General features: G+C 39.4%; 1 protein-coding gene across 1 annotated transcript in view; it reads left to right on the top strand.

Moving 5' to 3' along the window:
- Window positions 1-12,547, top strand: part of LOC145451621 (uncharacterized) — a 44,344-nt gene continuing 31,797 nt past the window's right edge. Inside the window, exons 1-9 of the mRNA XM_080329827.1 lie at window positions 1-1,280; window positions 2,050-2,213; window positions 4,750-4,955; window positions 6,118-6,205; window positions 6,304-6,374; window positions 7,173-7,306; window positions 9,638-9,720; window positions 11,369-11,511; window positions 12,157-12,378. Coding sequence (XP_080185953.1) covers window positions 1,220-1,280; window positions 2,050-2,213; window positions 4,750-4,955; window positions 6,118-6,205; window positions 6,304-6,374; window positions 7,173-7,306; window positions 9,638-9,720; window positions 11,369-11,511; window positions 12,157-12,378 — 1,172 coding nt within the window. The 5' untranslated portion in view covers window positions 1-1,219. The remainder of the gene's footprint in view (window positions 1,281-2,049; window positions 2,214-4,749; window positions 4,956-6,117; window positions 6,206-6,303; window positions 6,375-7,172; window positions 7,307-9,637; window positions 9,721-11,368; window positions 11,512-12,156; window positions 12,379-12,547) is intronic.

Genomic DNA, 12,547 nt, shown 5'->3' with positions numbered 1-12,547 from the left:
GCAAAATATGCTGGCAGTGTTTTGGTGTGCCGTTTTGAGGCTTGCAATCACTAACCACGGAGCGACTATTCCTATTGTGCCAGCCGGCGGAGGTATTTTTATTCAACTTGTACGTCTACCAGTGTTGGGATGACTCGAGTCAACTTTATCGTATGACTTGACTTGACTCACTTTGCAAAAATGACTTAGCTTGACCCCTCAGAAATGTGGAATGACTCGAGACTCGAAGCAAAATGTATACGAGTCAATTTCAAGTCATCAACTAATCGGTGTCGACTAAATCAATGTTTCTGGAATAAGTTCGGATTGTTAGCTACACGCTAATGTACTGTAACCTGTGATATTATCGAATCATCTAATGATTGGACGTTTCACTGCAAGACATGAGACTCCATTGTTACTTTGTTAGCCTATATCACAAATAGATTGGTCGCAAACGCAGCTTACGTTACGTTTTCGAACACTAGTAAAATAATCTAATCGCAATGTATCGCTTGTCTATAAACTGGGTACATTGTCGTGTGATCATATAAATAACCAGCCCACTTGAATAGGCCTATATGATTTGAATCGAACGAATATCGTATATTTTATACGATTATACCTATACGTTTATATTACCCGTCAACAATTACTGCAGGCTGAAATTGTACAGGTTTCGTTTTTACCCTCTATTTCGGGCTTGACTGATAAATTGATAAATATGGACTGGGGGCTCAGGCTATACTTACATAATTTAGGAGTTCTATGTATGATCTATATCGCAATGCAACGCCTTTTTGTGTGTTTATTCAACTCTGTATTCGTTCCTCGATTCAGAATATAAGGGGACTCAATCTGTATTTGAAACAGCTAGCAAATGCAATGACTCTAAATCATGTCTTGTACATCAAAATTCAAGTTGACTTGACTCGAGTCACCTCCAAAAATCGAGTGACTAAATGTGACTCGAGTCACCCTCGAAAATCGATTGAATCGACTTGACACGAGTCAAAATGTGCAATGACTCGAGATGATGAATGATTTTATCTGGGCAAAGCTGCTAACCCCATTAGCTATTGCTTTGGGATGTGTCACTTGACGCTTTTACTGTAGCATTTTATATCAGCAGTAATGCAGTATACTATCACTCAACTTTTGTCTCTTGCAACAGTAGATTACTTCCTAGTATTCACGTATTATCATAATTCGGGAATGAGTATTACGATTGTACGGTACAATGGCGGATATTGATGATGTAGTAAATTGGTGTCCTAGTCAGGTAATCGACTGGTTTCGAGGTGAGTATTTGTTATTACTAGGGCAAGTTTTTGCAACTTTCGCAACTTTGTTTGCAGCTTCCGAAAGCTTTCTAGATACTCGGAAGTTATGTAACATGATGTTTTAAGCTGCGTGTAGTAATTTCGTATTGCAGCTTTCTTCATTTTTCGTGAAAATTTTATCAAATATTGCGCAAAATGTAAAGGATTGATTTAGAGAACACACTACAAACTATTTCTAATAGGCCTATGGCTCCATCCTCTTTGATTTGCATAGCAAAGAGTTATCTGATGGATTAGGTGCATCTCAATGTTATCTATGACTCAACAAGCGCAACAACCCCACCTCAGCACGACCTTGTCTGAACTATAATATGTAAATAGATCGTTTGAATACTTCTCTGTCAGGTATAGTTTCCCATTTCACGGATACAAATCTTAAACTGTGAGGTTATACAACCAAACATTTCGAGCATCCTACCCTAATAACCCTAATATTCCTCTCCCACAACCCTAATACTAATATCCCCCTTCGCCAACCCTAATATCCCCCACCTCCAAACCTAATAGGCCTATCCCCCCACCTTAATAGCGCCCACCCAAACCCAACCCTAATATCCGTGTCTGCCAAGGCAAAAAAACAATTTATTTTGATGTGTTCATGGGAAACATTTACTGGTGTCATATGGGAACACTGGCTTGGTATGATCGTAAAACATAGAAGCCCCTAAATGTCTAATGATCTTTATTGTCATGTGAATTGCTTTCTAAAAAGATATCACTTGTTCAGGATTGGATGATAGTCTGCAACCCTATATTCCAAACTTCGAGGAAGCTAATATTACCGGAGCCCAGCTACTGACACTGAATTATGAAGATCTGGAAAATTTAGGAGTCGTAGCGATAGGACATCAAGTGCTTATACTGGACGCTGCTGACCTTCTGAAACAAATGGTAAGCATTTTTCTGCCGCATGAAATCTCATCTGTTGCCATCACAGTCAATATATTGAGCAAAAGGTACCTTAATTGCACACTGACATTCTGCCGAGATAGCATATACGGCATATAAATCCGTGGCCAAATACTTCAACAAAAAATTTGAAATTGGAATTGGAATTGAACCAAATTTGGTGAACATCGTTTCTATAGACAACCTAACACTTTCATGGGGTGTACAGAAAATTTTCAAAGTTTGTGGTATTTATTTTTATATAATAGATAGAAACTTTCTTCTGTAGCAATGCGGCTACTGGTTGGAATTGAACCAAATTTGGTGTGTAGGCTTAAATTAGGTAACCTAACAATTTTATCACGTAGCCAGCACGATTTGAGGAAAAAAGTAATTTTTGAAGACCCCTATTGTACAACTGGTATCGGCGGTTTCCCCGCTAGTTGCTCAGCATACCGTCATTAGTGGGAAAATGGTGGCACTGCTGACTCGATAACGCTCCGGTTTCTTCCTTCTGGACTTCTTGCAAGCTGTGTATGGTAAATGTCCATATGCAGATGGCACATATACTTTTATGCAGATTTGAGTTCCTATAAAGAGATGTAAGTTTCCATTTCAATTCACCTCATATTAAACTATTGTGTTCTGTAAACCCTTTGATTTTGTCACGTAGGCCTATATTGTAACACCCAGCCTGTGTCTAGTACGTGGTAGCATGTACAGGAGTAAACACTGGTGCTACCTTGTAAATATATGGTTCCATTTCTGTCCTATTTGAATGTCACTTAAGCGAAAAACTAGTTATTGACCTACTTTATTGATCATGCATTTTCACACTACAGTACAAAAAGTTGACATGCTGTGTGTTTCTGAATTTATCAATAATGATATTGACATGTCGTGATTGTATTGTATTGCGTTGCATTGCATAAATGACTGTGTCATTGTCATCTTCGATATTCCAATGGAGACGAGGAACAATATACAGTTAACTTTGTAGTAAGTATGGAAGTGTTTATTTTGCTGGATTAGCCGACATTATTTCATGAAATGGAAAGGGGTTTTGAGACCACTTCTGGTGTTACATCATCTAATATTTACTTTCTTACTTACTTACTTTCTTACTTACTTACTTTTCACAGTGTTGACTTTCTTTTCGATTAATACTATTTCGCTGTACTATATGTACATCCCGTTGAGATGACCCCAAATAGGGCACAGGGTGTCACTTCAATGTCATGTATGCTTCGGGCGGAAGTTTATACTTTCCGGTGACGCTGTGCTGATTGTATAGGAAATTGACTCGTTGGAAATTGCTACATGTTATTCTTTTGTGTGTGTGTGTATAGATCAAGAGTTCAAATGACTGGAAAGCTAGTTGTTAAAATTTGAGATTAAAGTAATCTTCATCAGGTTCAAGTTTATACAAGAAAATATTAAGCTTAATTTAGTTGTTTCGACGCCACTATATTGAGTCTGTATTTCTGTATCTCGATAACAATTTTGTCCCTCTCAAGGCAAATGATTGAGTGTGGCTTAGCTGGGTAGTGGGTAGTTGTTGGAATATGCAGTGTGGCATTGATAATGGTGCAGCAAATACTACAGAAAGGTTTTTCCTCGGTCACTCTGGGCTAGGATTGTTCAAACATTTTTTTCCTTCAAATTTTACTGGCCATTCCATGAAATGGTTGGGTTAGCTAAAAATGGTTAGGTTGGCTAAAAAATCGCTGCACACGCTGTAGATTTGGATTTGAAAAAATTGTGTGCACGGCGGCAAATTCTATAGTTATCAGTTGAATACTATTGTTTCAAATCCAAAATTCTGAACACAACTGAACTGTATAAATACTTTGAAAAAGGCCTGAAGACTAGTATACCCGACTTACAGACGCTTCAATCTTATCAACAGCTGATAAATAAGCACAATTGACGATGAAATCAGTCTAGGTATCCTAATAAATCGACCAATCTTTCCGCAAAATAGCAGCTACTTAAATTTAAAGCTATTTCTTCAGAAGAACTTCGGCGATCTTTAGCTGTCTGCTAGCAAAGGCTATTCCATAATCGGTGCAAAAACAATCAATATTGTGTTAAAATTTGTATCTTCCAGGATAGGTATACATGGCTTTTCGTTATTGAGTTGAATCAAAAGCAGCTTGGAATTAACGGCAAAACGCGGGTTGTTATTGTTGATTACGGTATGTTTGTCTGACGATTACAACGCAAGTGATTTCATTCGCCATATCCAAAAATGCTTTTAATATCTAGGGATGTGCATTACAAAATGCGGGTAAGTTTGTGAACAATACAACCTCCTTTCTATTGTATATGTTATGTTCATGTAATAAAAAGAACATCAATATTTTTTAAATCATTTTTTCTCGGCCCAAGTTTGCCGCGAGAGTTTTATAACTTTGCTAGTGTGCCACAAGCCGGAAAAGTTTGGGGACACTGATTTACATTCATGATCTACTGTGTTTAATTGCGAAGGTCTCGGTTCACTAACTAAAGTACAAATCAGTTTTTCTATCCTGTGCAGCACTACGATCTGGAAAGTGAGAATCTTCAATCGCGAGGTCTTGATTTGAATTGTCGATGTCGCGCTTTGCGGTCACACATATCGACGAGAGGACGCTCGGACACCACCGGGACGGAAGCATTTCGCCAGGGACCGAGCATATCTCTCCTGAAACTGTCATGCGACGTACTCGATAGCTCGAAGCTCCTAGTCATGTGGCTAGACAGGTTTGCATACCTTATACGGTTTCAATATATTAAATGAAATGATATTAATATTACAAACCAAGATTTTAAGTCACGCCAAAGTGGGGATTGGGTTCGAGGCACTACAAGTTATATAATATTCATTTGAATAATAAAATTCATAGAACGATTACCCTACCCCAAACGAATGTCTGTCGAAAATATTTGAGTTTATTTCAATATGAATATCATGTAACTGGTAGTACCAAATTTGTTCACATTGTTTTGTTGATATACAATGTTCTTGCCAATTCTCTGCTAGTTGCTGAGGGTTACCCCTGACGAGTGTCAGCCGGAAATATTCATTTAACGTTAATATATTGTTCAATAGTATATATTGAAGTTCTGTACCTCCGAGAAGCTCTTTATAATATCGATGGAAAGTATATACTATTTATTTATATTACCATTTTCATATTAGCTTAGCTTTATTGCGCTCATTGCGATTTGCGGAGGCAGTCGAAATATAATGGGATAAAGACTGAGTATATAGCAGATTACGTTGGTTATCTTATCGATACATCCTTCTTATGTGTATTTGGCACATCAATGAAATATCGATATTAGGAGGGCGGGTTTTGATGGTGGTCCTATTAATTTGATTGAGATCAGATTAGGTATGGCATGCTTGACTGACTGCTATTAGCAATGTGCAAGATCCTAAAGGCCATATATATACAATTAATATGCTTCACTGAATCAGGTTTCCATACTTCAAGGCATGTCAAAAGCCCAAATTACTTGACAGAGGTAATAAACATTAGAGGTACAGAACTTCAAGATACAATTGAATATTATATTCATATTGAAATATTCGGGTTTATTTCATTGTGAATGTATTTACGTAAGTAGTCAATTCCTGAAGGTATGCAGTGAATTCCTGCCAGGAACCTTCATTAGCTTTTATGATGCCGAATGGTTAATGTTGCTGCATAATGATGCAATTCGCACTCTTTCCCATGCTATACTGTCACTGCCAATATAGCTATGCAGAAATCTCATTAAGCAGATGTGGCATGCTATTAATGCTAAATTACGTTACTAATAACGGGTGCAGGTCAAGGCAAGATCATTCATACTAGCATTCGAGACACTCAATTACCGGTAGTGACAACCTCGGCTCAACCTATTCCATCTTTTTCAGACCACCGTTCTTCAGCAATACCGAATTAAGGAAGGTCCGTGCCGATATTGTGAGATTAAGTCATGAGCTTAGCACTACCGTACAGCAGGTTGGTATTATTCTGGATTCAATATGTTAGCCAAACGTTACATTGCGTGTGCACTTTTGCGTTTGTCTTTTAATTTCATGCTGTGATATTTTGTTCAGCCGATTTTTGCATGTGCCATTGAGGATGCAGTTTTGGCGATTTGCGCTGATATGGAAACCTTGTCTAATCAGTGAGTTGAATTATTATTTTGCTGTTTTTGCTCCACATGGAACTGCATATACTGGATTCTGTGTTACATTGTATACGATTTATAGCATGATTGGCTGTGTTGCATTTACAGTGAAGCGACGTGGTTTAGGAATTTGTATCGTAGTGACATTTCCTTGTAGCATATGTTTATACTGACGGTCATACTGTTATCCTTGCATTGCAGTATTGCACAGGGCACATTGGTGGGATTGCCTTATTTTTGCAATGTATCTAGTGTAATATGCTATTAATACTATACAGATACAGAATGGATATATGTTGCCATATGTTGCTATAAAAGTTAGCCTAACATGCGTTCAGGCTATTATGTACACTGTACAGTTGACTTGCATATTTCTGACGTTCTGATCCTTGAATTTTCCAAAATAACTCATTCAGAGTTATGTTCGACAACCCCAAACTATGTTTAGAAACAAAAAAATCATAATCTTCGCAGAAGGACATTCATGGATGTATTATCAAACCTTTTTCTGTGAGGATACCGTGTTTGAATTTGGTGAATGGCAAAACTTGGTTATGGGAGATGCGTTTAACTTACCATGGTGATAGTGAGTGGCCATAGAATGCAAATTATTAGTGCAAATGCCATTGTCCTACTTTTGTGATTCTCCTTGATGATTCACTGAGAAACTTTTTTCTGTTTTGCGGCTTGCGGTGGTCTGCCGATGCAGCTTTTGATACTTTCAATCACATAGACACCCACTCCATTTCAGCAATATGATGATATTGTTTCATGTATCCTTATCCTGGTTTATAGGATGATTGGCTCGAATGACGTGATGACAATACAGCCTGCGTTCTTGGAAGTGACGCATCTCGTCAACAGAGACCCTTCGTCGGGTCTGGGGCTTTTCATTAAAGCGACCTTCGAAGGACATCATGTTATTACCGGTGGGTGCCGCGATTTCAATAGGAAAATGTAAATTTGTCAACAATACCATAATACAGTGATTTTCAACCAATTTGAGGACCATCCGCACTTTAATTTTTGCAAAAATTTCATCCGCACAATCTAATCTATAACTATTACACCAGGGGCGGGCAACTTCTCCAAGTCGGCGGGCCGGATATAGGAAATTAAGTACTTGGCGGGCCGGATTGCTGAATTGATACATTATTCGCCCATTTATCGACGTATACAAGGAATAAATCGTATTTAATGAATGTATTTTAACGACAGCAATGCAACTTCAAAGCCATTTCTCGCCAATAAGGACGAAAACAATGTGGATTTAAGAACAGCACTGTCATACAGCAGGGGTGGCCAATCTTTTTGCTAGTCACGGCCGCATTTCGACTACTCATGTAGCCTACGACCGCATTCCAGGGAATAGTCGTAATGAACTAGCAGGACGCCAAATACTCATGTTGAAGTGTCTATGTCCATTTCCGGCGAACTCCGTACTAATCTATTAAATAATGTAGGCTGTTCAAGTGTTCATAGTCGCGCCAAGCGTGAAATATTTTTCAGATTCATTCATGAATTTCGTCATTAAAATTAGTAGTTCTACATATTATTTCTCATCCCATGTGATCAGATTCACCGGTAGAGTTGGTGGAGGGTCGGTCAGGGCAGGCCAGGCCAATTATTATTAGTCACTTTGTTGCATGCTGTTCTTTGCATGTCTTGACCTCCCGTCAGGATTGTCGATATAGTGAGGAGAACACGATTCCGAGTTGGTATTTCTATATCTGTCGCATCTGTTCGCAACTGTACGGTGGGGCTCTGATTACAAAGTGCGCAACTATATTAAAGTCGAAAAATAATGTTGCATTGAATCGCGCGCTGCGCGAAGAAACTTTCAAGAATAATTAATATCTTTCAAGAAATCGGGAGTCAATTCGTAAATTCAAATTATACGTCGACGGCCGCCAACACCTACTAATTAAATTACGTGTCCACGGCCGCACAAATTTGCTCCTACGGCCGCAGGTTGGCCACCCCTGTCATACAGGTACCACCATGTCTGCTTCTCTCTGATCAATCAACACACGGTGCAATCCTTCATTAAGATATCAAGGCGTTCAATAAGCCCGGTACCCCGAATTTACCAAGATATCAGTGCATTAGGGTTAAGTAGGTGACGAGATAGCGTGGTTGTTAAACTGTGTGGCCTGTCTATCTCGATATTCGATTCATGCGGGTCGCGGCCTCGAAATTTGAAATTGACCCGCGACCCGTTTTCAGTTGGCGACACCTGGCATAATCGGTGTCTTACAAAAGCGTAGAAGTGTGCGCCGTGCTACAAGTCGGCGGTTACCGAATCAAAAATAAGAAATATCGGCCTGGTGAAAATGACCATTGTCGTCGACAAACACCATTATTACCACAAATGACATTAGGGTTCAGTACATCGTAAATGCCGATAATGCAAGTCGTCTCGCTCTACGCGTAAGCTCCACCCTCGCTCGCTGTACATATGTATAAAAACATACAATCACTAAAATGTATGTGAGCAAGTAGTGGGGACTCTTGGAAGACTGGGGCCGGCGGGCCACATTATCATGTAAGACGAAAAACTGTCTGCGGGCTGGACAAAATCCCATCCGGCCCGCGGGCCGTATGTTGCCCACCCCTGTATTACACCAAAAGAAAATATTTCAGAACAGTTACGCGCAACTTCTTGCTCCAAGCCTCTCAGCGTTAGGCCATCTAGTATCTCGTCAATAAAAGCAGCGCATTTGCCTTGGTTTGATGTGAACTGGTGCACTAAAGCCCTTTTCGACCAAATAATTGTGGGGTTTTGTACGAGGACTTGCAGTTCCTGGATTACCAGGTCATTTTACACGCTTCGAAAAATGATTTTGTATGCGTAATAATAATGGGGCATGAATATTAATTGACTCCAGTTGGTTGGTGTGAGAGAAAATTGTTTCAAAAGCGTCGACTAGCGGTACATCGCAAATCCGACAAGTTCTTACAAATGCGTTGTAACGACAAAAGTTAGGGAACCAATGTATTTGACATCCTATACAGTTTATTTGATCTGTTTCATGTAAGAAAATGTAAGAAGTATGTACAATTTTGGTCCACACTGCTATTATTTTCATCTGCACAAAATGCGTACCATCCCACAGGTTGAAAAGCACTGCTATAAAAAAATGTAAACTTAATGTACCGGTATGCTTCTTTTATTATGGCCAATTAAAAGTTGTGAAGGTTTTAGGGCCTGTGCCGTGCATGATTGTATGCTGGCGCCTGAGGTTGTGCATCTCGTTCAGGCACAAAAGAAGGCTCGATTAGCTCCAGAATAAGGAGGATTACGTCGGGAGACGAAGTTGTGGCTGTCGGAAGCCGTAATGTCGTAAGTTGATTTGGTCTCGCCCTCGCGTATGATGGTAATAGAAGGCCTGTTATTGTGGTTGTTGAATGTGGATGACAGTATTTAGTTGGGGCCTTGAGGGTTACTCGCATATCCTTTAACGAATGTGATTCTTGCATATGTTGGCTCAGTTATAGGCGGTTTTGGGAGAGTCGATCTCATGAGTCATGATTTTGACTTAATTTTTGGGTTTGGACTAATGCTATTTTTCACATATTGGCCCGATGGTATATTTACAGAGTACAGACTAACTGAATCAACTTGCCCATCCTCCATTCACTTTTTTTCTGCTATCGAGTGTAAATGTGACCACCGACCGTGCATCTAATAGTGAGTGTGTAAAAGCGTGAGAAAAGCATGAAATTCAGCAAGCCTTATCTGCAAGTGACTTCAGTTTATGATTCGATGTCCTTATGAGACAGTTGCCTCGTCAAAACGCGTGTACTGTACTGTATCGCATGGGTACTTGGGACGTACGGGCAACTGCTCTCATAGTTATTAACTCTGTCCAAATAAGACTCATTTGAGCGGAATTGTAGACACTGCAGTGAAAAGACATGCAAAAACGGCCTTGGACACAATGATTCCAAATATATGTGGTAGGCTAAAAACTGTTTGACATGGGGTGGGCCTTGGATATATCTATTTTCTCTCCTGACCAATCCAGTCATATCGAAAACGTACCATGACTATCTTGTCACTTTACTCTGTATCATTTCAAATAATTGATAATAATTAAGTATGTCCTTTGTTGATGACTTTCCTCAATATTCCTCCTTCGGCTGGCCTGTCTGTGTGTGAAAATGCATCGTTACATTTTGTAGATTTTGAAATGTAATCAATACCACTCCTTAGCTGACATTCACGGCCATTAATGTCACAGTGTTGCCTTGGGAATGCAGCTGACAGGCTTCTCTCTTGGGAATTTTGAAGCGAATTTCTTCGTAATCCCTGGTATTCTTCTGCATTTCATACCGTGGATGTCAGGCAAATTATGCAGATTTAAACAGATCCACTCATATATTATAGATTGTATTATTTTTTGATCAATAGAATGAGATGTCTTTTTCATTTTGCCCCCTGTCACTATTTATGCTATGTTCAATGTCTATGGATATTAGGCCAAGATTGAATTCTTTTTATCAATCACTTCTGGTGATGTAGTTTACTGCAGCTTACAGTGCTCACATTGTCGGTTATTTTGTATCCGTTTTCTCATAGAATGTCACACTGAAGTGACTTGACACATTATAAGATTCAACAATTTGGTCGTGCTTGCAATGCAACATGTAACAAAAACTCAAATTAGCTCACTTTGTTGGCAACAAATGAATGTAGGCTATGTAATCAATGGTTCTTCGACACATGTAAATTAAATTCTTGTTTTGGCTGTATACTGTGATTACTGGCACCATAAGATTGGGCGCAGCTCAATTGCGACCCGGAATATTAACTAAGACTATGCAAATCTATAAAGAACTGTATTGTAATATTTGTTACGAGTGGAATGACATCGAAATTGAAAATTAACTGTTATTTACCGTTACTGCGTATAAAACATTATTCTTTTATGGGAATGAAGTTGATTATACAGTTATAGATGAAAAACTCGGTTTGTAATTGATGGCAGGTTGGATGGCAACTGGCAAAGCTTGTCGCCGCTCTCAAGGAATCCCAAAACGACATCAGCATCACGCTGAAAAAACGTCCGCAGTTGACTACAAATTCAAACTCTCTGGGCCCGTTATCTCGGAGAACTCCAAAGCAGGATAGGTATGGATCTGGCTTATGTCTCGTAACTCCGCACTTACGAGTGCTTTGTGGATTACCTGTCGTGAGTTGATCCTAGGCACGTGGTGTGCGACTAGTTTGTGGAATTTGAACTTAACAATGTGAACTTTTGCCGCCTGATGTTACCGGTTGAGGCAAATTCCGTTGCCCGTGGACGGTAATTGTGCAACATGTACCGATGTTTGTAGGTTAGGGCTCTTCAAAAATGACTTTTTTTTCTCAAATCGTACTGGCTACTTGATGAAATTGTTGGGTTACCTAATTTAAGTCTACACACCAAATTTGGTTCAATTCCAACCAGTAGCCGCATTGCTACAGGAGAAGAAAGTTTTTATTTATTATGTAAAAATAAATAGAAAAAAATTTAAATATTTTCTGTTCACCCCATGAAAGTGTTAGGTTGTGTATAGAAACGATGTTCACCAAATTTGGTTCAATTCCAACCAGTGGAAGCGGAGTTATTGTCGTCGAAAAATTTGGATTCGAATAAAATAGTATTTACGGTGGGCACACTTATAATAAATGATTAAAGAATTGGTCACTGTAAATACTATTTTACTGAATACACTATTCGATTTCTTAAATTTGTTCGAGATCTCGTCAATATTCTTCCATTTCGATTTGAAGAACGCTGACTGCCCCGCCGGTCGTCCAACCGATCCAGAAGGTGGTCGAGTCGCGGAAAAACAGCGAGGAGGGCTCGATCGACTCCAACCTGGACAAGACCCATTCGTCGAAGGAGAGTTTGAACTCGCTGAAAAAGGAATCCAAGAAAAAGAAGAAGCTCAAAAAGGCCAAGGCGCAATCGTCCAGCAACATTCTTGCCAACGCCGGCGACGGACTGAAAAAGTAAGAGCCTGATTTTTGAATTATGTAGAGATTGATCCGCGATTTTTCGCGTCGTTACCCATAGCTTTGTGAGCGAATCTGATGTCGAATATGCAAAATAGGGTTGTTCAGGAGTCCGGGGATTCACTGATTACATTGTTAGGTTCCCTAAAATACGATGCACACCAAA

Source organism: Botryllus schlosseri, chromosome 12 (genome assembly GCF_051294905.1).
Source record: "Botryllus schlosseri isolate E-star chromosome 12, Bs_hap1, whole genome shotgun sequence".
Classification (NCBI taxonomy): Eukaryota; Metazoa; Chordata; class Ascidiacea; order Stolidobranchia; family Styelidae; genus Botryllus; species Botryllus schlosseri.
The sequence above is the reverse complement of the archived record's forward strand: the minus strand, read 5'-3'. Positions and strand labels throughout refer to the sequence as shown.